General features: G+C 48.8%; 5 protein-coding genes across 5 annotated transcripts; 3 read left to right on the forward strand and 2 right to left on the reverse strand.

Moving 5' to 3' along the window:
* K441DRAFT_561849 (ras GEF) lies at positions 1-5,328 on the reverse strand (the record flags this gene model as incomplete). The annotated part of the gene is made up of 3 exons (XM_067643547.1): positions 1-254; positions 310-4,919; positions 5,030-5,328. 3 exons carry the CDS (start codon positions 5,326-5,328, stop codon positions 1-3), a joined length of 5,163 nt encoding a protein of 1,720 aa, XP_067503834.1.
* Positions 5,329-8,076: 2,748 nt separating this feature from the next.
* Positions 8,077-12,291, reverse strand: K441DRAFT_696534 (glycosyltransferase family 22 protein; the record flags this gene model as incomplete). The annotated part of the gene is made up of 7 exons (XM_067652895.1): positions 8,077-8,585; positions 8,639-9,428; positions 9,517-9,657; positions 10,235-10,481; positions 10,536-11,330; positions 11,381-12,065; positions 12,119-12,291. The coding sequence occupies 7 exons, from the start codon at positions 12,289-12,291 to the stop codon at positions 8,330-8,332; spliced, it is 3,087 nt and encodes a 1,028-aa protein (XP_067503835.1). The 3' UTR covers positions 8,077-8,329.
* A 60-nt stretch (positions 12,292-12,351) lies between these two features.
* On the forward strand, positions 12,352-15,042 carry K441DRAFT_660172 (NAF1-domain-containing protein). The gene has a single exon (XM_067648660.1). The coding sequence runs from the start codon at positions 12,407-12,409 to the stop codon at positions 14,672-14,674; it is 2,268 nt and encodes a 755-aa protein (XP_067503836.1). The 5' UTR covers positions 12,352-12,406; the 3' UTR covers positions 14,675-15,042.
* Positions 15,043-15,906: 864 nt separating this feature from the next.
* On the forward strand, positions 15,907-22,782 carry K441DRAFT_561414 (PP2C-domain-containing protein; the record flags this gene model as incomplete). The annotated part of the gene is made up of 4 exons (XM_067643533.1): positions 15,907-16,061; positions 16,347-17,034; positions 17,261-22,558; positions 22,615-22,782. 4 exons carry the CDS (start codon positions 15,907-15,909, stop codon positions 22,780-22,782), a joined length of 6,309 nt encoding a protein of 2,102 aa, XP_067503837.1.
* A 979-nt stretch (positions 22,783-23,761) lies between these two features.
* K441DRAFT_660175 (uncharacterized protein) lies at positions 23,762-26,742 on the forward strand. Its single transcript, XM_067648661.1, has 8 exons — positions 23,762-24,069; positions 24,129-24,311; positions 24,381-24,460; positions 24,513-24,547; positions 24,616-25,130; positions 25,191-25,435; positions 25,497-25,757; positions 25,811-26,742. The coding sequence occupies exons 1-8, from the start codon at positions 23,961-23,963 to the stop codon at positions 26,702-26,704; spliced, it is 2,322 nt and encodes a 773-aa protein (XP_067503838.1). The 5' UTR covers positions 23,762-23,960; the 3' UTR covers positions 26,705-26,742.
* The last annotated feature ends 177 nt before the right edge of the window (positions 26,743-26,919 follow it).

The following is a 26,919-nucleotide window of genomic DNA, read 5'->3' on the forward strand; positions in this document are numbered from 1 at the left end:
TCATTCGTGCTTCCGGCTGAGGGTGGAGATATCTTCGTCGCTCAAAGCGGCCATCCACAAACACCTGCTGATGATACTTGGCTCGGGCGTAAAGTTATATTTCGAACTGGCCTCGAGAAGGCGCAAGAGGCTTTTGACGATGGTCGCCGCAGTGTGATGCCGTTCAAAATTCACAAGGTTCTCACCGTCAATTGGCGCCTTCCCAATGAAGGCAGGCTTCTGTGCGTTGTAGATCAAGTCGCGCGTGTAAATGCCTAGGGACTATTAGTGTCCGGTCCAGGTACATGGGTCTTCTGAGACCTTGCTCACCAATGAATGGGATGCAACCTTCCTCCAGAGTAGCTGTTTCCATCTCTACCCGAAGGTTGTGAAAATTACGCAATGGTTGTACGAGTGCCTCTAGATCTCTCATTGTCTGTTGCTCGGCAGCAGGAACAAGCTCCCAGGTGTTTTTCAACCTAGCACAATCGGTTGACAATAGCGCAATTGTGATCTGATACATGGTGGCATAGTTGCGAAGCCGTCTTGCGTGAGATGCAATGTGTATGTACTTCACTATGCACCTGGCTCTTTCCTCGATATTCTCGGTCAGTACACACTCGGATAGCGCCCATTTAACTACGAGATTGAAGCGTGCGATTACGACATCAACCCCGTATGGTTCTTGAGTTCGTAGATACTCGACCCAGTCTAGAATCTGAGGTGATGATTGTTTCCATCGTAGTTCTATTAGCTCCTTCCAATCGATTTCGTCAAGAGCATCTTTTTCAATGATAGTGAACTGCTGGGCAAGTGTCTCCGAGTCGTACGCCAGAATAAAAGGAAAATGTGAGGGAGGCTGAGTAGATGTGTCCCTTTTTAAATCTCTTAATTCTATTGGGGCTTCCATGGGCTGAATAGGGTGATTGAATGGCTGCCCTGTTAACTTAGAGGTGGGAGTGAGCCCAGGGGTTGGAAGACCTTTTTGAAACTGGGCTGGGTCGACTTGTGACATTGGTTTGTTGAATCGATCTGCGGTTAATGGTGGAGTAGGCGGGTGTCGCATAGGATGTGGAAGGATATCGTCATTTTCCATGGTTGCTGGTTCATCATCGAAGAAACTCCTCACACCTTGGCTTGTGTCATCCGACTTAGTAACCATGGCTGAGTCATCGTCAGACATGTCACTGAGATTTTGATCTTCATCGAGGAGAAACGACTCTCTAGGGCCTGGCGATCGCGGCATTGTGGCCCCCTTGGGTATCCTTTTCATACTTTCAGTCTCTACAATATACTCAATCGATGAATCCGGGGAAGCGGCTTGGCGTGCAACTTGTTCGCGCAATCGTTTGGGAGAAAGTGGCTTTAAAGGCGCAGGTTTGGCTGGTGCCTTCATTTGTCTGCGCTCGGATTTACTTCGCCGAGTTGGCGTCATGTCACTCAGGCCCCGCTCTAAGAGTGGTACTGAGGAAAAAGAGTCTTCAGAATCAGCTTTTAGAGATATGGGAGCGGCAGTTCGAGCCGCCATGTCTTCTTTCAATACCTGGTAGATGTTTGTATTTTGCGATTCTGTTAGAGGGCGGTATCGTATCGGGTCGTTACCGGATATACCCTGAGTGTTCTTCGATTGCCCATGCTCCGAGGAAGGCGGTAATGAATGTGAAGACTTTGTGGCACCTGGCGCACCAGTCGGTTGGTACGTTTGCGGCGCTATAGTTGAGCGAGGGGATGACTCTGAACTTTTCTTCTCATATCTTCCCTCAAGCTTCATAAGGGCGGACTCTATTCCGCCATCGTCATCGGTGTCATCAGGCAGTGCAGCAAGTTTTGCAACTTCAGCTTCAAAAGACGGTCTTAAATTTGGTTGAGATGAATGCGTCTCAACAAGCGATAACGGTTTCTTAGAGCCGGTTTCAGTGTCAGGTGTTATTGCAGTAGCAGCTTCAACAGCATCGTCAAAGTCGGCGGTGGGCGCGATAACATTTCCAGAGGTATGGATAACGGAGTTAGCGATGGAATGAGTTCGGTTGGAGAGAGTGCCTGTGGAGTGAGGACGCTGTGATTGCTCAAGATCATGTACATTATCAACTGCTCGAAGGTCACCACCAGGTCGTCTCCGTAGCTGACGTGTTGGATGGCGATCTAAGAAAAACGGGTCATTATCTGAAGATATGGTTCGTGCATCTGAGGCGGCTGTTGCACTGACGCTTAAGCCCGTCTGACGTTTAGTTAATCCACTGTATGAAACGTGTCTCCTTAAAGAAGCCGAACCACAGTGTGTAGATTTCGTTGAGACATGACGCCGAAATGTAGACGAGTTTCGACGAGTTATTGAACGAGCGATGGAGTTAGACCTTTTCGGTTGTGCTATAACTGTAGAGGGTTGGTGTGGTGAACCATGAGATTTGTGATATTGCAATCCCAGAGCGTCGGTTCTATTAGGATCTTCGTAAAGTTCGGAATGTCGTGTTGTCGTAACATACTGTTGATCTGCTTCATAGTATTCGGGTAATTCTTGGTCAATCATATCGCTAGATATATCGTGTGCTGACGTTCCATCTTGATCTTGAACCGGTAAAGCGCCAGACATTAAAGGTAGAGAGGGAGCACCAGTATCATCGAAAATTACAATCGATCGACTACCCATGGTGACATTGCTGTTGAGTCTAGCGATATTTGGTGCTTTCAGCCGGTCCTCCGATGATTGTGGGTTAGGTTTATCCAATTCGAAATCCCATCCGTCTGCGCCGGCGGCGCTGCTTGGACCATTTTTCTCCTGTTCTAGCTCCGCTTTAACAGCCTCCTTAAAGCTTTCACTGGCTTTAGCAGCCAGTATGTCAACCCGAACATGAGGTCGGGCCCGGGAATATCCTCGTTTGTGCACACCTCCTGGCGTTGCTGTACTGTTTGCTGTAGTTGGATTAGAATCTCGCGCGGATGAGGTAAGCGGGGATTGTTCGACTAGACCGGTCGTATGTGTTTGTGGTATGGAGCCTTGTTTACTGCTTAGAGCGCGGCGAACGCTTCCTAATAGCTTCTTTACGCCAGGACTAGCTGTATAACCAGGTTTCAGAGGTGCATAAATACCACTTATGTCGACTGGCTCAAGCTCCAGATGTGACCTAGTTGCATGCAACGTGCCAATGGTCTTGATGTCAATATATGGTGGACCGGGCTGATATATGGCTCCTCGTACCAAGCTGCCAGGAATTTTCAGTACTGAAGAAATACGTGTATCCTGACTGGCATTTTTCGGGAGTGGAAGGGGAGCCCGATGATCTCTGAGCGCATCGGAGAAGCTACCGCTTCGCTTGTGTCCATGAGAGGGCCGATTTGGTCTACTAATGGATACTGGGTATTGCGGACTGGTGGCTAGATGTGCTGGCACTGGATGGGGATAGAGCGGGAGATCAGACCCTGGTTCTACGCGATGTAAGGCCCGCACTGGAATAGAGCAAGAGAGTACTTGCATACTTTGTTCGCTAGCTGGGGACAATGGAATGCCCTCGTAATCTTGCGAAGATACGTGAGGTGAAGTGAGTGAATGATGAGGCACGTGGCGAGGGCTTTTGACCCAATCCATATGCCTACTTGCGAATTGGTCGCTGGGGTTCCGCCCTAGTATTTCTGGTTTGGGATTGTTCGTGCCCATCTGCTTGGGAGTAACAGACTGCGCTGCTAGCCCGGTTTCGTTTCGAGAATCTCGCGACCCAAGTCGGCCACCGGGCAGAAGGTCATCATCTGGCAAGTCCTTTCCTGCACTTGCAGCGTCATCCCAATACAAAGCACAGGTGCGCCTCCAACACTTTTTAAGCTCGCCGATAATCTTAATATCACCCCCGCCACCATCTTCTCGTATTCGTAGGTCTTCGTACAGGCTATTGACCAAGTTGCAGAAATACACCCTCAACTGGAAGCTTGGAACAAAGTCATCCACAAAATAATTCAGGATCCAGTGTCGCAGCGCAACAAATGTACGCACGCGCACAATGCGGCCAAAGTCGTCTTGTCGATGGACAGCCCAGCGCAATCGTGCTATCAAATAAGCAACGAGATCGTTAGGTGATAGAAAAGAGCGAAATGTGAGAAAGAAATCTGATAGTAGCTCGTAGTCAAGAAAACTTGGGGACGTAATCTGAGCTATAAGCCTCGATGGAGTCGCAGCAACAATATCTCCGGATGGCGAGAATCGAACAACCGCTTGATCATCCGGATTGAGAGTCAGAGCATCATACAATTGCGGTCCAATTGGAACATTTGAAACTCTTGCCGAGGATGGAGCAGTAGATGGCTGGAGTGGGGTTCTATCCATCGTTGTACGGTACGGAATAGGCGTCGGCGAGTAAGCGTTGGAGTGTCGCTGTGAGAGATATGATTGATGTGTCCTTTGCGATGGTGATGGGAACAATTTGTCATACTCAGCTCCTACGCGTGAAAAAATGGAAGAGCGAAGATCTTCAGTGCCAGATGCGCGAGTATAGACAGAGCTATGAAGAATAGCCGTTCCCCTGGCACTGAAACGAGGCGTTCCCAGCCGATAGTGAGGAATTGGCACTTGTAAAATTGGCAAAGAGTCAGTATCTGCAGTTTTGGGGCGTCGCAGTGACGGTCTTTCTATAACAACCTTGAATGTACCAGGCTCGGTGCTTAGGGAAGTGTGCTCATCCGCAGTAGAGAAGGATCGTGATCGGATGTGGGCAATTGGCTTCGATGGTGTACGTGTATGTTGTTGCTGAGTCTCGTCATCTGTGATTACATTTCGAGTGGGCGGTGAAGGCGGCTCCGGTGTGCGCGAATCAGAAAAACTCTCCCTCCAACCATTGTTTGCTGGTCGAAGAGCGTTTTCGTCGACTATCGCACTGTCTGGAGGAGTCGCAGGCGGAAAAACGAAGGTATCTGGCGATGGGCGAGTGCGCTGGTTGCCTGGGCGTATGACGGGCCTGAATGATGAGGGTGTAGTTAGCTAAGCAATCCTTTCCACATTGTGCCCGAAGAAGACAGATATAAGCGAGACACGAGCTGGTGCAGTTGCGAAAGGTGAAGATAGTACCGGAGATAGATGATGCCGTTGTTGATGTTCCCAACGGTGAATGACCTCCCGGCTGCGGGACTTGTGTCGACGGCGGTTCCGCTGCTCCCTCCTCTCGCCCTGGTGCGTCTCAACTCCTCGGTGCTATTCTTTGCACGTCGCAGCGAATTGCGGCGAGCAGCTTGTCGGCCATCTTCGCCAGCTCTACGTTTCACACTGTGAACCCTCTTGGCTGCTGCTAGGAGTTCTCGCTGGCCTGTGTCTGGTGCAGCGGCCGGGGAGCCTGGGTATCTGTTCTGCGGCAATAAGGGCAAGGCCATTGTGCCCCATCATTCGCGCGCAGAGGGTCTGCTACTGTGACATGAGGACGGCAGAAAAGATGGAGGCCACAGCGGGAGGGAAGAGGTGCAGCAGCATCGTTAATATGCGATAGATGGAAGAGAAGCAGACGGATGAAGTTGCTGGGTGAGCAGTTGCAGCGACTCAGACCGCGCCTGAGCAGCCTTGACACCACTCCATTTACAGCTAAGCTGATAAACAGCAGCCCCAGTCAAGGCAACACGAGGCGTCAGTCCCGCCGGGCTGGGTCGCAGCCGAGTACGGCGGCAATTTCCGTAGGCTGTCAGTGGCCAGACGAGCGGATATTTGGCGGTCACAACTGCAGTCGGTTGGTCTCGTCTCTCTATTGGCCGCAGGCTTCCCGCTGGCACGGGCACATGTTTGGGGAAGAGGTTGAACGTGCTAGATTTCAAAGCCACAGCGAGCTCTGAGGAGGACATGAGTCCTGTCAATTCCCCTCTCCATTGCATGGGACGCGAGCACACGCGTATTACTTTTTTTCAGTTGCATCTCTCTTGCTCTCTAACCCGCAATCTGAAGGTCGTAATCGCTGTTCTCGGCCACTCAGTCTCAGTCGGGAGCAGCCACGCCTTCTTAGATCCAAGCTAAAATGCGGAGAAGGCTTCCAGAACTTCTTTTTCAGGCCGCGTTGCCCCGAAGCCTCACACGCCCTACTTTTGGGGACCGACAAAGTTTGATCGTCGAACTGCCACGAGGCTTACCCAGCAAATCATGACGCAGCATCCTCAACATCGCGATGCTTCTTCAAGATCATCTGGATCACGACTTAGTTTTACCGCGCGGTATCATGCAGGGCGTTGCAACCACAGAACACGCCTCAGCTCAACGGGCAATCCACTGCTGATCAACGTGGTCGTGGCTTGACCATCCGTACTGATACCCAACAACGTTATGATCGCCGGACTTTGACGGAGAGAATATTCGCTTCATTCTTCCGTGGAAGCCGTCATCCTAAGGACCTACTTACCTACTCAGTACTCATGGCATGGAATCGAATCTACCGATCATGTTGACAGATAACTAGGTATTGAACAGTACTTTCTGACTATGTTCACTATCGCTGAATTCCACCAAATCTTTTCCATTAGAGTCTTTTGCGTTACAATCGATCTTCCTGCGGCCTTTGACGTGATTTCTGCTAGAGTTTCGCCTGGTTATTCCTTTGTGCAGTTTCCATTCCCCCCTTTGCTGCCGCAATTTCCCCTGCATAACAGGTCTGCATGACATCAACCATTCCGTCAATCTTATTGAATTTCTCCACATCAATGCCGTAGCTTCCCGGGAATGTTATGCTACTTACTCCTACCGCATAGTATTTATAAGCGCTTGGTGTCTTGTACATTCATTCGGTAGCCCTTGGAGATAATATGTTTGATAAAATGACTTATCCCTTGACCCGTCAGGGCGAGCAGAGGGGAAGGCCTGTGCGCGAACACCAAGTATTCCTGAGCACGGCTATCGAATCCTATTGATCTAATTGGTAGGCTCTTATCGATAATCTACGTGCCCAAGTTGACGGGATAAGGGATAAGGGCGCAAAGGAATCTTACCTGGACACGCGTGGCATAACCTCTCGAATTTGCTCTTTTCCGCATAGAAGAAGCCCTTCACCCGATGGACGGACGCAATTTGCGAACCTCTGTGGTTGTGTATTCGACGAATAAACCAGAAAATTTAAAGATTGGTCTGTGGCAGTGGGACGTGGAATTATTTTTGTGGCGCATTTCTGGGGAGATAGTCCACTTATCAATTTTTAGGTTCCTAGGATACTTCAGCACTATCGACTGGAGGAATCCCACTTTCGTTTGCCGGTGCGGTTTATGCTTAGTGACGTTCTGACACATTATCGATTAGAGAGCGAAATTGGAGAAGCTTTCGAACCAACTCCTCATTCCGGATCATTGGAGATAACCTAATACGTCGATAGCGTGTTGGTATTTTACTGACTCAAAAACCTATCTAAAATGATTCTTTCCCGGTAACGAGTATGTGAATTACCCTAATACCTTTTTTTAGGGAGCAAAGCTGACGTATAATAAAGAAGGAATCACACATATTGCTTACAAGGTGTCAGCGGAATTTAAATTTCCGGCTGATGTCTCTTTTCCTATCACCCTCCCCCACAGACTCGTCATTGTCTCAGAACTTCGTTACATCTCCACTTCTCCATCCCCGGCCTCCCCTAGTAACTCTATTTTCACTTTGGCTCCCTCAACTCTAAGAGATATTCTTAAATTTTCTCGGACCCAGCTAGCTTTGCTGGCTCAAGGTAACTTGCTACAGTGATATCCATTTTTACTGACGTCCAGCTGCCCGGCCGACGGGAAACGCTCTGTATGAATGGTGCTCGAAGGTGAGGTTGGATTGGAAGCTAACAAAGACTTGGTGATTAAAAGGCACTGTGGCGTCACGGTTTGGAGTACTATTAAAGCCTTGAACCATGCGGGAGATACAAGGAACAGTGAAGTAGGAGACTTGGCGGAGAACCTGGCTGTGGGTGGAAGAAAGGAGGTTGTTTTACCCCGTTTTTTATGCGTTTTATCCTGGGGGAAGGGGGGATGTGCCTGGAGCAAGGATGGGAATGGAAGATGGAGTTTCTACTCGTTAACACTGCGCTGCTTGTATCAAGAAATAGCAACTGTGGAGGCTCATAAACGAGCCCATGCACCCACTGTTATCATGGAGAGGATAAGCTTGGAGAATATTGTGAGTATTCGAAAGGGACAGGTCTACTTGGGTTGAACCCTGTAATTGACGGAGGATAGAATGAATTTTAAGCTAGTGGATATTCTTTTCGTTCTGAGTAAACGGTTTATCGCGACGGGGAACTAGGAAGTCATCTCATACATATTTGGAAGGAACCATTCCCATGTAGTAAATGGCTATTTCTTGAAAAGGGTGAGTCTTTCCTCCCATCCGCTCTACGTTAGCATATGCCTATGTCTTGCCATTGAAATCTCCCTAATAAGGATACGCTCGGACAGCGTCTTCTTGCTCTAAATCTAGCCCATTCAAAACCTGTTCTTCATGTTTGCAGTCCAGATATTCGAGTAAGACATCCTGGTATCGTTCTTTTCCTTTGTACTTCGAGACGTCATTCCCCCAACTACGGATGGCGGATGCAAGGCGACCGGGAATATAGGGCTCCTCACAGATCTCAATGATCGGGTGGAAATAGGTACGAATTGTGAAGACGACGCCGCCGGAGCGGGGGAGTCTGGAGTTTGTTAGTCTATATAAAACTGTCATATCACTTAGCTTTATGCTTACCTTCTTAAACTCTGCCTTTCACTTCTAAACCAATGATGCTGAATCGCCTTATTCTTCTCTGCTGTGAACCAACCAATGCCATCATCGTCCTCCCCACCAATGCTTGGACTCCAGGCTAACTCGTCATCTACTTGGATAAAGTAATTGTTTCGTAACACCGCCTTATCAGGCTGAACCCTCTTGAAAAAGTTCATCATCCCTTTTTCCAACTTTTCTTTGAATTGTGGTACATCTCCACTCGTATGTATCTCGGAGAGCGGCATGCCAAACTTATCCTCTAGGCGCCAGAAGCCAGCAAGGAGGATCGCTCCAGCTAGAAGATAATACTGTCCATTTGACTTCTCAAACATAATAGCTAGGTCATCCTGTACAAATCTCGCCGCCATTTGCATTGGATCCTCAATTAGCGGCCTTTCTACAATATTAAAGCTCTCTCCCGTCGTTATATTATCCATGCCCACCTCTGTCTTCCGGTATAAGCTCGGGTACCGCTGAGGTAGGTAATCGCATAGCTCCTCTAGAAGCTCGCAGGCGCCATCAAAGGCTTCCGGAGCAGTCTTACAACACTTGGCGCCGCGCTCTAGGATTCGCCGGGATTTCATGTCATGAAATTTGAGGAAATGGTTGTCAAGCTCAATCCAGTCGTCCCAGTGCATCGTTCGTAGGCCCATGGTGACGTTGTACTTTGGGCCGTAACGGAACGGGCGGTAAGGGAGCGGCTTGGTGCTCTCAAGAGACCAATCTGGGTAAGGTGGTGCGGCAGGGCGCTTGAAGGTTTGGGGTATCCACACTGTTGAGAAATATTAAGTAGAGTAACGCATGAATCGCAATTGTACATATAATAGCCCAAGTGTTTGTTGGGGAAGGAGAGTTCATACCTCCAGGTCCTCGCGACGGTGCTTTGAATTTGCTGCTATATAATGGTTTCTCAAGATCTGGTGTGCTTGGACGACTGAGAGCTTTGTGGGCTTGAAAGCGACGAGCTGCCGCTAAAGAAGCCCAGACAATAGCGAGAAGCACTAGAGAGCTATAAAAAGCAGACTCTAGGTATGATAGATGTAATTGATGGAATCGCTGTACGGCTGCTTTCAACATTTCCGGACGGCAGCTATGCCGTGCCCAAAGCTTGATATTGTCCATAACGTGGAGATGGGTCCTGGGCCTCGGGCTGAGAATATGCCGTCAAAAAAGACAGGCTAAGAGCAAGTGACGAGTAATTGGCGAATAAGATAGAGACAATCGGGAAGGGCTCAAGTAGGAAGTAAGTCGGAAAACGGTTGGGAATGGAGAGACATTATATGTCAGTTGTGGCAAAAGCATGGGCTTAGACAATGGGAAGTTTTCGAAGTCATGATAAGTGGTGAACTGTGGGGTTCTTGGTGCCGCAGCGCAGCGTCAATCATGGCTGCAGCGTGTTATCGTGCGGATATGGGATACGTTTTCCCATTTAGGTTTAGTGCCTAATTCATGAATGCTCGGCGAGGGGTGTAACCACGCAACCGTGCAATCCGTGAAATCCATGAAATCCATCTGGTGTCTGTACATTTATCTTCAATTTGGGTCCGGCGCTGGCCCGTTTTTACTGTACAAATTTACCGCTTTGATTCCTGCGACGCAATAGGCAGTACTGGCCCCACTTCCTGCGATGTCGCTCTGGAATAATCGGCCAGTCTGGTAGCCACAACAAGCGACCTACACTGCCTGTCTGAGGGGTATCAAGAAAATGCTCACACGATAACCTGTCCCATGTGTCCGTATCGAGCATATAGCTTGGCTCGTGCTCTGAAGGCCTTGTCCCAGGAAAGTAAGAATCCACAAGGAATGTACAATGCTCAATATCAGTCTGTTTAAAGGTTAATAACCAACCTGTTCTAGCACAAAGCCCCTCGGAACTTACATATTTGCTGAGGTCTTCTTTATTCTCATCGTTCATTCCAGATGGGATCAGCCAAGCACCAGGATAGAAACCAAAACCAACTTTCGCCTCGCTGAACTCTCCTGGTAGCAGTCCAGAGAAGTCGCTTTTGATAAACTTGGCTTTGACTCTGTCAGGCAGAAAGTACGAAGACGGAAATCGGTACCATTCTTTTCCAAGACATACGTTGTCACCAGGATGAGCAACTCCTGGTCGCTGTAAGGGGGCGTAAATCTTGAGGGGTGCCGAATATGCTGTAGCCATACCGGTGGCCCGCAAAACACCGAAATCCAAGGCCCCGAGGATGAATATGCTTACAATTGCGAGCTTGAGCTGCGCCGGGATTCTGCTTACAAAGTCTCTTGGGTCGGTGGATCCGAAATATGATAGTAAGATGTGTATCGAGACTGCAGCATTCAGTGCAAGCGCAGGATAGGCAGGGTACATGAAACGCTCCTCTTTGTGAGGTTGTAACGTAAATATACCCAACCAAAGGTATAAAGGAGTCGCGAAAACAAGCCCTCGGAGGAGGGTCTGCTTAGAGGCGCTTTGTTTCCGAAGAAAGTGTTGGAATATAAGCAGGGGGAGGGTAATGAGCGCAAGTAAGAACCAAACGTTGAAGTTTAGGATTAGGTTGCGGACATAGAAGTGCCATGGTTCAATGCCGTATATGTTGGGTCCTTTGCCAGAGCCGCTGAAAACGTTATATAGTATAATATTTAGTGGAACACACGCCAACTTCCGATAGAAGAACGTGTCTATGCATAATTGGAGAGCCTGAGAAAGGTTAATACTTATGGCTGCTACTACTGGGCGAGAGATCATACGAGGACAATAAAAGATCGGGCAGTTCCATCTAAGACTCTTCTAAAAGCTTCCCAAGCTTGGGTCGTCAGCGACGCCAAAAGTAACTCCTCGAGGAGGAATGGTAGCATTAAAGCAATGGCAAACGGCCAACCAACAAGGCCACCGAAAGCGAACCAGAATATTCCCTGAGCAGTTCTTAGGCCGCCGCGCCAATCCATGAATGCTGAAAATCCGAGCATTGTAGTGTACATTGCGAAGCTGGAGGGTAGGTATGCAACTGATGCGTGAAACATCCCAGGACTGAACACCATCGCCATGAGGAAGAATAGGGCGATTCGAGGATTTAGAGTTCTCGAAATAGTAGAATATAGTCGAGTCTCACATATCGCGCAAAGAAGTGCCAGGGTCATGCGGAGGAAATAGAATTCGGTCGTCTTGGTGCTGGATGGGAAGAGCTGTCTGAACCCTATTATGCTCGCATGTATACCAACGTAGGTCCAGCTTCGGATCGCATATTCAGGAGAATATTCCCATGTTTGGAGACCATAGTCATGGTTGAGGTAGTGCGTCGGTTCCCAGTAGTTGAATACCTCATCGCAGTCCTGTATTGGGGAGAAGACTGCCGCAATAACATGGGCAGCGAGGAATATATAGAAGGCGATAATGGGTTCGACTTGAGGGGTTGCAGACTGCGCTTGTCTTGGCCTGGGAGGGAATTGTTAGAAGTATTTGATAGTCTCACGGCACAGTATATTTACGCGAGTTTTGGCGAAGACAGCGAAGTTGGTGTCTGTAGAGGGGGAATCTTCCGATTGATTTTGGCTTTGGATGCCATCGTATCCTTTTCGGGGGATTGGTTGTTCATGGGTGAGCGCAGAGACGCTTTTCGTTGTAGGGCTGAAAGAATGACAGCGCTAGCCCTTTCGAGCATAGCTAATTAATTTTCTCCCTCGGATGCCTCGCTTCTCTCTCTGATCGATTTAAGCCAACCCACGAATATCACAGCATTCTTTGAACTTTTACATCGCTGATTCTGCATCTTATGCATGGCGGATAATTTCTATACGCAAGATACAACCGTGCTGACCCAACCGCCTGCGAAGAGGGCCCGTCTTGAAGGCCCGAACAGTGGATCTTTCGACATGCCTGGTACACCCATTGATGATACAGATGACGATCTGTATGGGACTACACCAGTCAAAGTTTCTACGCCAGGTGTGAAAAGTGAGGAAGAGCCTACTTCTGCAATGAACTTGCCTTTATCCGAACTCAATGGCCTTCCAGTGATTGGTATACCAGGGCTTGGTCTTCTGAATGGTGCTGGCCAGCATCACTCACCTCCCCAAACAAATGGAGATCCGTATGATACAAATACGAGGCTGAAGCAAAAAGATAACATTGTTGTTCATGGCGAAAATCCTATTAGCTATTACGACGAAACACATGGAAATGCTGAGGCTATGGTGTCAGAGGGGATATTGGGCAACAAAGAGTCACACGGAACAACGCTGAGTGCCCAAAACATTTTTTTGTTGCAAAATCAAGATGGTACTCCAGTAGCCGAAGCCCCGTTAAATAAAAAGGAGCTTGAGTCAACCCGAGATACGAACGATTATATGGGTATGTTATATGAAGGAGCCTCAAAGGAGGCCTCGTTATTGGGGATTAATAAGAGTGTTGAGGATTTCATTGAGGTAGCCAAGGCCAACAGAGATGATGAAAATGCGGAATGGCAGCTCGACTCTTCCGATGCTGACTCTTCATCGGACACATCTAGTGATGATTCCTCTCAAAGCAGTTCTGATGAAGAATATCCCTTATTAGGCCCGGAAGAGCAAGCTCGAATTTTAATGAAAGAGGACGTTGATGACGAACCGAGCAGTGGTGAAGGATTCATGCTGAAAACTAAGAACGAATCGGACGAGAAATACGAGAAGCCAACTGTCACTATTACTCCTGACATGAAGATTACTGAACTCGGTAACGTCGAAACTGTCGTCGATAATCTAATACTCGTCAAGGCAAACGTGTCCGGTGAATACCAAGTTCTCGAGTCAGGGTCAGTGCTATGTTTGGGGGATAGGACGGCAGTTGGTACTGTTTCTGAAACTCTTGGGAGGGTCCACGAGCCACTATACGCTGTTGGGTTTCCAGACTCTTCCGACATCATCTGTTTAGGAATCTCGAAGGGTACTACAATATTTTATGTGGATCAATATTCGACTTACGTGTTTACTCAGCCACTAAAGGCCATTAAAGGCTCTGATGCTTCAAACATACATGACGAAGAGGTCGGAAGAAATGAGTTGGAATTTTCTGATGATGAGGCCGAGGCGGAATACAAACGCAATTTGAAGCAATCGAAGAGAGCTAAGATTAATGCCCACCGGGGTGAACTTCAGCATGGAGATTACCATGACGGTGGGACTAAAGTTCAAGTGATTTCGAATGAGAGCCATTACCGAAACGAAGGCCTCAATTACAGCGATGATGAGGATATGGGTATGTACAAGCCCTTGGCAAGACCTGAGCATTTTGAGGACATTGTGGGTGCTGGTGCCCCAATCGAAGATCGCAGTCATGTTCGCAGGGGTGACCGTGGAAGGGTCGGTCGAGGACGTGGTGATCGAGGACGTGGGAATCGCGGAAGAGGAGCAGGAAGAGGCGGTGGAGGGAGAGGCGATCGTGGAAACCGCAGTTCTCGAGGTCCGGAGAAACATGGACTTCATCATGAACATACTCGCCATGTTAATAGCGCGCGGCTAGAGAAGAGATCTAGATCGCCTCAATCGCCTCGATCGCCTAACCATCACCGTTACTCTTCTACACCCTATCACCTATCTTCCACTCCCGCTCCTACTCTAGCTCCAACTTATTCTGCGCCACCGAGCGATCAAACGCGATCATTGCCGTTTAGCAACCCACAGGCACACGGGTGGGGCACGGCCAACCAGTCTACTTTGGACGTATCAAGTCCGCAGTATCCTCAATTCTCTCAGGGCCCTGCAAGCTCTGATAGAAACATACCAGCAGGCGCCTTTGTCAATCCATCGTTCTTCCCACAGCAAGTAGGCCGACAGTCTGCCCAGCTTTCCACATTTGCTATGCAGCCTCAATGGCAGGCGTTTCAGCAACAGTCTTCAAACCTGAACTGGGCTGCAATAGCGCAGTTTCTCCAAACTCCAAACCAGCCGACCACAACAACTAGTGCCGTAAATGATCAGCCGCTAGATCCTCAAATGGCTTTCAGGGCAGCCCAGCAACAACTTGACCTTCTTCGTGCGTTGAATAGGAGCTCTGGTTCGCCGCCATAGTCCTTGGACCGAACTCTTATATCGTGTATCATATATTTAGCATTTCATAATTCCCTCTCTAGCAGAGGCCAAATACATGGAGCTGTGAGGCTTTGTGAATCTCGTCGACGGTGTGGTTTTTGAGTACTATGGATCTCCTCACAGACCGTAAGGGATAGCGGAAAAGATGATTTGATAGCCCTAGTACTAAAAGCATTGTAGAATTAGTAGTAGACCATTTGAGAGGCATGGACAGAAACACCTTTAGGCGTTCTGGCCTTTTACAACATGTTAAATCTAAGATTTTAAATTGAAAGGCAAGAGGTTGGATGCCAACGTGCTACTCGGCAATAGCCACCATTTAATAGAAATCAGAAATGACATGAGGTGAATGATCTCGCCTTGCTTCTATGTGTTGCATTCCAAATACAAGTTCCCTACGCTAAATCGTGTAGGTACAATATCAAGAAACTTGGCATTCGTGCTCTGAGCGCTTTCCTTTGCGTAAAGCTATAAATATATTCCTGATGCCTAAAGATTTACGGAAGCTATGTCTCAAGCATGTTTTGAGCGATCTGACTGTGATCTCTTGTCAGGCTAAGCCTTTTGGAGAGAGTTTCTCATAGCTAGCTGTCGATAGTACCTCTTGGCGAGTGGTTTAGGCCTAGAGCGGGAGTGGAGCGCCACCTAATGTGGCTTGCAAGAAGTAAGGTGGGGGGGCTTTGCGCATGCGGCCCGAAGATGCCGTGCAACATTCATTTCGAATAATTTGCGATAGCCGCGACATGGTATGAAAGAAACCCCTCAGATGTATCCGAGGCATGCAGGATATCAAGAGTCGTCATCACTTTGTTTACAATGGATTGCCGGTAACTTCCTTCTTCTTGTTCTGTGGTCCTTGTGAGCGTCTTTGGTGTGTGGAGCTGGCGCTGAAGGACTCGGCTGAGAGTTACCCAAGCCTCTTTGGTGAACCTAGAGCCCGGCTGGGTGCTCCTCAGTTCATCATCAACACCACCCCTACGGACCGCGACCACCTCGTATCTACCAGACTACCCCTCGCTTTCGACGTTCTGTTTCTGCCAACACCCCCATGTACTCTCCTCTAACTCAACGAAAGCTTCAATGAAGCCTGCCTAGGCCCTCTAGACGTCCCCGGTCCTCGTCGCAGCAGACCTCAAACCCAGCAGCTGGCCCAGACCAATATAAGGTTTCGGGTCATATCGCGCCCTGCAAAACCGTTTCCTTAAGTGACAATGACGAGAAAGGAGAATGCCGGCAGACATGGATCCACCGAAAGCTCGGGGGCGGAGAGTTGGCGTTCGACGGACACGGTGAAGGGAGGCTTCGGCGGACGGACTCGAGGAACACACGTTAAGGTGAAGACGGATAAAGACTCCAAAGCTCAACAGTACGTGATTTCACGCTGTCTTGACTCTTTCTAGCTAGGCCGTATTATCTCGCTGCTGCAGCGAGATTTGTTACCTAGGTTTCAGCCTTTGACTATTAAGCTGTCGCGAATACTTGAGAAAGAGCTTTCAGAACAAACCACATGAGCTTGTCGTTCTGCCTCTACCCTGAGCGTTGATACAGCATGGAACTTTTACGAAATATGCGCCCATCACGTTTCTGGCATCGTCTCAGTGTTAAACTTAGTCGTTCTTTGACAACAGAGGCAGCTAACGGACTAAATTAGAGCTGAAAAAGAGTCGGAGATATCCCCTGGGACCATTCCTCCCAAATCGTCTGCGCAAAATACGAAATCGATAATTGCTCCATGGGATAACCCACGAGTAGCAGACCTCAGTAATTATCGAAAAGACCTCGCCGTACTTGAGACATCTGGAGTCAGGATACCATCTATCTCTCAAAACCCTCCTACAGCGACGTCCCCTGCGCCGCGGTGGCCTTCGCCTGGCGTAAACGGCTCCGTGACAATGCCATCAAGCGTGTTCAGTACCTTTTTCAATGACTCCACAGAGGATATAGGACAGCTCTCGCCGGGTTTCCGGCCCGGAAGTGGAAAGGAAGATAGTATGAGCTTCCCCGGAGATGACAGACGCCCATCGGTTGCAAGCGCAACCACAGTCAGTAGTTCAGGCTCAAAGTCAAGCATTGGTCGTGGGTTCCATAAGAAGTTACAGGGATTTTTTGGTGAGGAGTTTCCAGGCGACTCGCGCCAAAGTTCTGATACAAGCTTGACGACAAATAATCCGCATGGAGGTGAAAATCAATCGTCGCGAAGCTTACGGAATCGGACGAACTCTGTCAACAACACAATTGGTAGTAGTATAAACAGCAGGCCCGGGTCGCCTGCCAGCTCTCGACCAAGAACCCCACTACCATCGTCTGAAGTAACCCCTTGGGAATTTCAAGATTACAAGGTCAGTAGGATCATGCCAAGTGTCATTTTGCACGTAAAGGTGCTGCGAGCGGCCATTCGGCGAGACGGCGACATGGGGCATGTTGTCAAGAGTGCTGTTTAGGATGAATGAGACCGTTGTGTTTTAGTCTTTGTCTAATGCCCTTTCGCCCTTTCTAATAATCTTACCTGCAGTTACTTCTTTCAAACTTTGTTCAAGGGCACCTTAACTGACAAGAATGTTGCAGGATATGTCTGCGCAAGGAGATAACGGTCGTTACTCCTCGGAACAGCAACCAAATAAACCTGGCAAAAGTTCTCACAAATTACGCTTACCTGGCCACCGACATAATAGGAGTAAAGATGACATCAAGACTCCTGATATAAGCCAGCCTTACCCTTTACGACCAGTCACCAGCCGGGAGGATTCGTCGAGCAGTGTAAGACGGAGTGAACATCAGATTCCTTCGGCGCTGAGCTCCGCTTTCACCTCTAGAACCACACTTGTCCCCCGTTCATCAAGCCCTACACCTAGCGCACATAGCGAAATGAGTCGAGATACGATTACACCGAGGTCCCCCGGAGCAACAAAGCCTCGTTCCATCCTAGACAAACTGAGACGTAAAGATAAAACAGAACGGGCTGTTCCGGAAGCTCTCAGAGACCTTCCAGCATCTACTACGTCGCTTCAACCATCTATTAAATCTGCCAAGATTCCAAGGGTAGAGCCTTCCCCTGGGAATATTAAGAAGGTTGGGGGTGGAACCGGGAGCGGCAAAGATAGCACATCCAAGAAAGAGCATGGAGGCCGAATACCCTTCAAGAGCTCGAAACGCGCACCAACCAATGCCGACCAGCCACGCGGCAAAGACCCAAATGATGCTAGAGCAGACGCCGTGATGAATGAGGCGCTGTGGAACTTGGACACGGATCTCGAGCATATGGAAGGTATCATAAGTCATCAACAACCGCCAATGACCCCACCCACCGGAGAAATCCATGCCGGCTGGCCCGGAGATGACCCTTCCCAAGAGCCCAGAGAGTCAGATAGCTTCGCTGGCGCATGGGACGCCCCGGATTCTTGGGCTGTGAAACGTATTGGCGATGAGTACATTGGGAGACTCCGCGAACTTGATGAGAACGGAAATCTTCCCAAAGATGAAAATAATGGGCCACCATATTGTGTACGCATATTTCGCGTCGACTCCACGTTTGCCGTTCTTTCCGTCAACCTCAATACCACTGTGTCGGAGATCATCCAGATCCTCGGTAAAAAGACGTTTCTCCAGGATGAACTTGACAATTACCACATTGTCATGCGTAAACATGACACTTCCCGACAGCTTGACCCTCAGGAGAGACCGCTCTTCATACAAAAGCGGCTCCTAGAACAAGCGGGATACACTGAGTCAGACCGGCTTGAAGATGTTGGAAGGGAGGATAACAGTTACCTTTGCAGGTTCACCTTCCTTCCCGCGAAGATGAGCGGATATTCTAGTTTGGAAAAGGATCCTGGTTTTAGTAAGATGCAAAAGTTCAGTCACATCGATCTCCAAGGCCGAAACCTTATCACCATCCCGATTACACTCTATCAGAAGGCTACTGAGATAATCTCTCTAAACCTGTCCCGAAACCTCTCGCTTGACGTCCCGAAAGATTTTATCCAAGCTTGCACTAATTTGCGAGAGATCAAGTACACTAGTAACGAAGCCTGGAGGTTGCCACCAAGTTTAAGCTTAGCAAGCAGATTGACTATGCTGGACATCTCAAACAACCGACTTGAACAGCTAGAGAATGCAGAGCTATACAAGCTCGCGAGTTTGCAAGGTCTTCGACTCTCGAATAATAAGTTGACCCAGCTACCGAGTTATTTCGGTCAATACCGAGCTCTCAGAAGTCTAAATCTGTCTTCTAATTCGCTCAGTGAATTTCCAGATTTCCTTTGCGATGTTAGAACTCTTGTGGATCTAGACATCAGTTTCAACTCAATTTCTAGCCTTCCGAAGATTGGCCAGTTGACGTGTTTGGAGAGGCTTTGGGCTACGAACAACAAACTTTCTGGGAGTTTCTCTCAGTCACTCAGCAATTTGGTCAACCTCCGAGAGATAGATGTCAGATTCAATGCTCTGGATAGTATTGACGTTATGTCGCAGCTACCACGTTTAGAGTGTCTCATGGTCGGACACAACTCTATATCGGCTTTCGAAGGATCGTTTCCAAAAATTAGAGTATTGCACATGAACCATAACCCAGTAACGCGCTTTGGCATGAATGCACCGGTCCCTACCTTATCAATCCTGAATCTTGCGTCTGCAAAATTGGCTCAGTTGCCTGACGATCTCTTTCAGAAAATATCCGGGCTTACAAAGCTCATCCTCGACAAGAATCATTTCACTTCTCTTTCGTTGCAAATTGGAAAGCTATATAGATTGGAACACCTAAGCGTTGCACGTAATGCGCTTGACGAACTTCCTTCAGAGATTGGCCGACTTGCAGAACTTCGGTATCTTGATGTACGTGAGAATAATCTAGGACGCCTTCCGCAGGAGATTTGGCATGCTCGCCGACTAGAAACGCTGAACGTGTCTTCTAACGTGTTGGATGCTTTCCCAAAGCCCGGGGCACCCCTTCCAGCCCACAACGGGGACATTCCAAACATGGACGGGTCAACCCCTGGGTCTACTCCTGAACTTTCTACAAGCCCAAGCTACGAGGAGCTCGGGAAATTGGAAGGATTTGCTGCTCGTCGTCCTAGTCAGGCCTCGGGCTATTTGAGCACCGGAACGTCACCGGCTAACTCCCAGAGGAAGGGTTCCATGGCATCTGGCTATGGAGGGACCAGTGCAAGAAAGACGTCCGTGGCCTCACGAACACCCACCGAAGGCACACTTACTCCTATTTCCCGCAAAGATTCCAGCCTTTCGAATAGGATTATTACAACCTTTGCCGGTTCGCTACGTCATTTATTCCTTGCCGACAATAGACTTTCGGACGACGTTTTTGATGAGCTTGCTTTGTTACCTGAGTTGAGAATCGTAAATGTCTCCTATAATCTAATATACGATATCCCTCCAAGGACGATTCGAAGATGGCAACACCTCGCTGAGCTATACCTCTCTGGTAATGATTTGACGTCTCTACCAGCCGAAGATTTAGAGGAAGTCAGCTCGCTAAAAGTCCTTCACATCAACGGTAATAAATTCCAGGTTCTTCCCGCGGAGCTCGGGAAAGTCTCCAAACTTGCTATTCTGGATGTGGGAAGTAACTTGCTCAAGTACAATGTTTCGAATTGGCCGTATGATTGGAACTGGAACTGGAACCATAATCTAAAATATCTCAATCTGTCAGGGAATAAACGATTGGAGATCAAGCCCAATGGTCCTTTCAATAGTGGTGGATCGGCTATGCGGGAAGGCCGGGATCTTACGGACTTTACGTCTCTGATCAACCTGCGGGTCCTAGGTTTAATGGACGTGACTATGATGGCTCCTTCCGTGCCCGAACAAACTGAGGATCGGAGGGTTCGAACTTCTGGCTCAACCGTTGGCACCATGGCCTACGGCATGGCAGATAGCCTTGGTCGAAATGAGCACATTTCGACTATGGATATGGTCATCCCAAGATTTCAAAGTCACGACGATGAAACTATATTGGGCATGTTCGATGGCCAGCCTTTATCCAGCGGAGGGTCAAGGATAGCTAAGTTCCTTTACGACAACTTTAAACACCGATTTTCGGAAGAATTGGAGCGTCTACGACCCCAAGAGAGTGCGGTAGATGCGCTGCGAAGAACATATCTAGGTCTAAACAAGGATTTGGCAACTGCAGCTACTCATTCGTTGGAAAGCAAGAATTCAACTACTGCACCCGTAGCCCATCGCGGTTCGATATCGATGCCAGAACTTAGCGACGATGATTTACACTCTGGCAGTGTAGCTACAGTATTATTTCTGAAGGAGATGGAGCTCTATGTCTCTAATGTCGGTGATGCCCAAGCTCTCCTTATTCGATCAGAAGGAGGTCACAGAATTATTACTCGAAAGCATGACCCTGCAGAACCGAGTGAGCGAGCTAGGATTAGGGAAGCCGGCGGGTTCGTTTCTCGACAAGGCAAATTGAACGATTTTCTCGAGGTATCTCGTGCCTTTGGTTACGTCCAAATGTCGCCCTCTGTCATTGCCGCTCCCCACATCACCCACATCACGCTTAGCGAAACCGATGAAATGATCCTCATGGCTTCTCGGGAGCTTTGGGAGTATCTCACACCCGATTTTGCAGTTGACGTAGCGCGATCAGAGCGCAGCGACTTGATGCGCGCGGCTCAAAAACTTCGAGACCTTGCGATTGCTTTTGGCGCAACAAACAAAATCATGGTCATGCTGATTGGAGTCAGTGATTTAAGAAGCAGGCAACGCGCTCGCTTTCGGACTCACAGCATGTCGATGGGCCCCTCAGGATCACCAGATGAATTTTTCGCCGCTCGGAGAGGCAAACGTGGGCGTGATGCTGTTGCTGACTCTAAATTGGCAAGACTTGACCAAGAGGTGGATGCGCCTACCGGGGAAGTCAGCCTGGTCTTCACTGATATTAAGAACTCAACTCTACTCTGGGAGACGTATCCGATTGCAATGAGGTCTGCTATAAAAATGCATAATGAAGTAATGCGGCGGCATCTCCGAATCATTGGTGGCTACGAAGTTAAGACCGAAGGAGATGCTTTCATGGTCGCTTTCCCAACAGTTACATCCGCTCTACTTTGGTGTTTCACAATCCAGAGTCAACTCCTGGACGTCCAGTGGCCACAGGAGATTTTAAGCAGCGTAAACGGTCAAGAAGTCCTCGACGCCGATGGCAACGTCATTTTCCGTGGTCTTTCTGTGCGAATGGGCGTCCACTGGGGTTCGCCAGTGTGTGAAGTCGATCCCGTCACGAAGCGTATGGATTACTTTGGCCCGATGGTTAATAGAGCATCTCGCATTTCTTCTGTCGCAGACGGCGGACAAATTACTGTGTCCTCAGATTTCATTGCTGAGATTCAAAGGCTTTTGGAGACGCACATAGAAACTGATCGTTCAGCCTCAATAGGTTCTGACGAGACCATTAGCGAGGATTTAATGAGCCATGCTATTCGCCGAGAATTGCGGTCGCTCAGTAGCCAGGGCTTCGAAGTTAAGGATCTGGGGGAGCGGCGGTTGAAAGGGCTCGAAAATCCGGAATATATCTATTTGATGTACCCACATGCCCTATCGAGCCGCCTTGTCGTCCAGCAGCAACGCGCCGAAGCTGCCGAAAAAGCTTCAAGTGGTGCTGGTGCAGCAGGTACAAAAATGCGGGACAGCCAGCTTACTATTGACACCGAGAATGTCTGGGACTTGTGGAACGTGAGTCTGCGCCTGGAAATGCTTTGCAGTACTCTAGAAAGTCCCGGTTCTACACAGCTTAAGCCTCCTGAAACAGCGTTATTGGAAAGAATGAAGAATCGAGGTGGGGAGATTACGGACAGGTTCTTGATAAATTTTGTCGAGCATCAGATCTCACGGATTGAGGTACGTGTAAATTTTGACCCTGACTTCTTGACTGAATACTTAACTCACTTTGATAGACTTGCACGACAACCCTAGCCCTTCGCCATCTCGTGCATCCCTTCGGATCCGGACCTATGCTGCAGCAAGCCTGCCCTATGGCCGACATTTTCGCTGAGCTCACCTCCCAACTTAAGGAGCTACAGGCTTTCAAGGCCGATGCAGCGTTCCCCATCGCACCGGCTTGATCGAAAAATATCATGGTTTGGGGCAATTACTTCATGTTATACGCTTTAATAATCTTTACCGGCTTCTTCCTCACGGCGTTCTAGCGCCTTGAAATGTAGGCCGTGACCCAACTACTCACAAATTACTCTAATATTGCAATAAGCACAGGACGAGAGCCACCTCGTCGCGATGCTGCTTAGATACCCACGCATCCCCCCCATCTTGATGTTCCCGCTCGGCGTTGTGCGAAGAGAGTACCATCATTGCCCTGGTGGCCTCTTGACCTGCTCTATGGACAAGCCCAACGGCGCGGCCTGGGAAGATTCTGAGATATACGACATCTCATTGTTATACTTATCGTCTACCATTTTTTTTCCTGGAATAGGAGGATTACCTTTATCTGGACGACTAACGCTGTGAATGAACCTGAAATCGGGCGTATACATTTGAGCTGTTTCTTGGGGGGGTAGCGGGTTCTTGTCTAGGGTCGGTTGACCCACTTTTTTCATTCCTTTTACTGTATGAAGAGACTCTTGCGACTTTGGCGTGGTGGAGGAGAGCGGTGCGTGTGGAATAGGGTGAATGGACAGGTAATCTGGTTGGTTATGGTGTCTTTTAGTTGTCGATGCGGTTTCTTCTTGTTACTGTTCCTAGCTTTTCGAGTGGGCAGTCTCGTCTGCCATTCGTCTGCCATTCTTGTGATGGGTAGATCCTTGCGCAACCAACTGCCAGAGCAATCTTTGAAGATATTATTCTACTCGGGTTGCGTTCGTGGTGGCTAACGTAAGCCTTTGGTTGCGTCTGCTTACGCTGCCTGTGCTGTGATATCGGTGGCTGCAGGTGCTAGTAAGGGGTGCGTTCCAGATCACGCTAAAAGGTCGGCTGCGTCCTCCTAGCAAGGGTTTCTCGGGGTTGGCATATGACTTGCGTGGGAGCCGACGATCGCCCCAACGCACCTCGCGAATACCAGGATACCCTCCACCTCCTAAGCATGGCCCCCAAACTTCACACCTTGGGGCACGGGGCACGGCATGCTGTGTGCCCTACATGGCAGGCGCAATTGAGCCTCCCCACTTTCGTGTACTTGTATATTAAATACATTCCCCGACATGGACCTGCTCTGAGATCCACTCTTTCCCCTCAAATACATTGCTTGACCGCTGTGACTACTCCTAAGTCCATCGTCGCCTAACACAACATGGCAATGCCACAGTGGAAACAGTCGAAATCAGATTCTTCTCCTCCGCCTATCACTGTTGAAGACACAAGCTCCGCAGAGCCACGCCCTTCTCCTATACCCAATAACGGTAAGAATCTCTTACCTCTACGGCGGAAGGAAGTATACAGAGATCTAATTCCCGTTTAGAGTCACGTCCCTATAGTGGTTATGAGCGCTATGAAACACGTCAGGATCAGTCGAACCTCCGAGACCGTCGGCAGAGCACCTGGCACCGTCGGAAACATAGTCCAGGCGTAGAATGGAGAGAGAAGTGGACTGCCGACAGTTGGAAGCAGGGTAGGGTGTTGTTAATTGACTACGTAGCTCGAGGTATGACAGAATGACCCTGGTGAGAGCAGGATGCGCCATGTGAGAAGCGAGGCTCACCGAGTGCTTCAGAGCATACCCAGAATGGTAGAAGGAAGATTGTTGCGCAGGAGTTTCATGATGTGGATGGTTTGAGGAGATTTTACGCTAACGTACGGGATGATACACTCGGATTTATGGGTTTATATTGACCAGTAGTTATAGCAAGGCCTCTCTCAGCAAGCTGCGCTTCGAGTAATGTAGGTCCTCACAGCTCCACTAATCTTCCTCGCTTTTCTTTCTACGCCAGAGCTAATATCACTCGAAGCCATGTCCAAAATGCTTCCTGGGCGACCCGCTTTTTCCTTCGTAAATTTAATATAGACCATCATGATGACTTAGTAGGTACCACGTTCGGCCGCTGGGCGAAGTACGAAAAACCCCAACATCGAGGCGGCAAGCCTGTCCTCAATGGTAAAACATTTCGAACGCAGCGCGATCCATGGCGCGGCATTAGTAGAGCAGCTTTTGGCCTTGACTATCTGCGCCACTACGATGCACGGCGTTTCCCTAACACTGAGACTAGCATGAAGATGATGGAGTTAAACCATTATGATGCCCTGGAAAACCCAACTTATGGCTACGATGTTTTTGTACAAAGGCTTTCGGTGTATATTCAAAGGAGTGAGGGAGTTCCTTATCTGCCTACAGACCCGGATATCAGAAATCCTTATAACGAAGCAGAGTATAGGGAGTATCAAAGATTGAAGAGGCAGTACGGATCCTCAGTTGATGAGAATAGTCACGAGGCGTATATTCCGAAGCTGCAGACGTTGGACAACGGTAGGTGTTAAGTTGTGTTTTGTAATTGTATATCTTCCAATTTGCCTAATTAAATCATAGGCAGCACGATTATAATATTTGAGCATTCGCAATCAGGGTCGGTTGAAGATACTCTGATAGGTGCAAGGCAGGAGATCGAATCTCGATGGAGGCGTTTAACCTTCTATTTGCCCAGGGAGGAGATCTCAAATGACGACCGCTTAGCCTTGGAATGCATGGATTTCATCCTTCGAGACATATTCAAAGCACTCGCATTCGCATGGGAGAAGTATCTCAACATTTGTGAAACGCATGTGAGCATCCTAGTAAGCATTCTTTGATACCCTTACACCGTTATGCGAGACCACTGTTTTTAAATTACGACAGGAAGACAAAATCTACGAGAACCCCGCAGATGAATCTAGAGCACCTGAACTTTGGACCAACTCAAGTCTCTGGCTCAAGGTTGAAAGGCTGATGTTGATACATGTCGACATCATCAAAGAAATGAAGAACCATTTGAAGGAACTCGCGGATGAGGATCCACAACAGGAAGCCTGGTTAGGAGCAACCCCAGATGAATTTGATAAGCTCACGAATTTGATTCAGGAGGGAGTTGTCAAGCCGACTGCCAACCTCAGCGATTTAGTAAGTTATACCTCATGCTTATCTCGAACACAGCCATTCTTAAACACTCTTAGATGTACAAATCAGTTGGCATTCGCGACGCACGCCACTCTCTCCAACTCGGCACAAGCATGTGGAGACTTTCCTGGATCACCTTCATATTCCTCCCGCTCACGTTCACCGTAGGCTTCTTCGGTATGAACGTCGACACTTTTTCGGGCAATCCAAGCATCAGATGGTTCTTCATCTCCGCCGTCCCACTCATGCTCACTGTTTTAATCCTCTGGTATGCCATCAAACACGCGCTTGCCTCGCAAAGACAGGACCCTCTACGTCGCGGTGTTTACGAATCGCTCTTCCATGAGCTCTCCCTCACCCACCCAGCGCTCTGGTCTCGCCGCGGACCCCGTGATAGCGTCGTCCCGATCGGTTTCTTCTCAGCAATGAAGTGGCGTCTAGTAACAACATGGTTTGCTCCCGACCGCACTATTCTAGCGAGGGGATATGACCCCGGAGACGAGGAATTGGGCGCGTGGAGCCGCGTCAAGCGTGCCTTAGTGCGCCGCTGGTTGGGTCAGATAACAGTGATGCCAATTACAACCGCCGCAGCTAGTGCCCTAGACCTCGAGTCCGCAGGTAGGGGGTTAAACACGGAATTAGGTGCGATAGGCGAGCTGCTCTCACTTGCCACACCTATTGCAATGGCGGATGGCGAGCCCACCGCTGCATCGAGAATAGGGGCGAATGTGCCAGTAGGTCGGTTGCGCAGTCTAAGCCCAACGAGATCTGATGATGGAAGACCAAGTAGTAGGCAGACGAGTGGAGGTGGAAGTGGGATTATGGTTGAGGAGAAGGGACCTAGTGAAGATGAACATTCTGGAAGTGAGGATGGTAGGGTTGACACGATCCAAAGGTTGACAGTGCCCCTATATCCTGGAGGGGCCGGAATCGTAGCTGGAGGCCTGTAGGGCTAGGGACAGCCTTGCCTGCATATTCGGTAGCATGGAATGACTAATGGATATGCTCTCCTAAAATAAGATTTATCGATGCATCTATGATCTTTCCTTTCCTTTCCACGATACCACGTTTTCATACAGTTTACCGTATGATATCAATACGACGCCAATGTTCCCATTCAAACCAATGAGGAGGACTTAGTAGGTACAAACCCTTTTGCGCCAAC

Source organism: Cenococcum geophilum, assembly GCF_001692895.1.
Source record: "Cenococcum geophilum 1.58 unplaced genomic scaffold K441scaffold_22, whole genome shotgun sequence".
Classification (NCBI taxonomy): Eukaryota; Fungi; Ascomycota; class Dothideomycetes; order Gloniales; family Gloniaceae; genus Cenococcum; species Cenococcum geophilum.

What these genes read in the sequence shown, in the direction of transcription:
- K441DRAFT_660172 (XM_067648660.1), top strand. Translation starts at nt 12,407, where the DNA reads ATGGCGGATAATTTCTATACGCAAGATACAACCGTGCTGACCCAACCG.
- K441DRAFT_660175 (XM_067648661.1), top strand. Translation starts at nt 23,961, where the DNA reads ATGGCAATGCCACAGTGGAAACAGTCGAAATCAGATTCTTCTCCTCCG. An exon ending in AATTGACTACGTAGCTCGAG is followed by an intron (nt 24,312 to 24,380) that starts GTATGACAGAAT and finishes CGAGTGCTTCAG; the next exon opens with AGCATACCCAGAATGGTAGA. An exon ending in GCTGCAGACGTTGGACAACG is followed by an intron (nt 25,131 to 25,190) that starts GTAGGTGTTAAG and finishes ATTAAATCATAG; the next exon opens with GCAGCACGATTATAATATTT.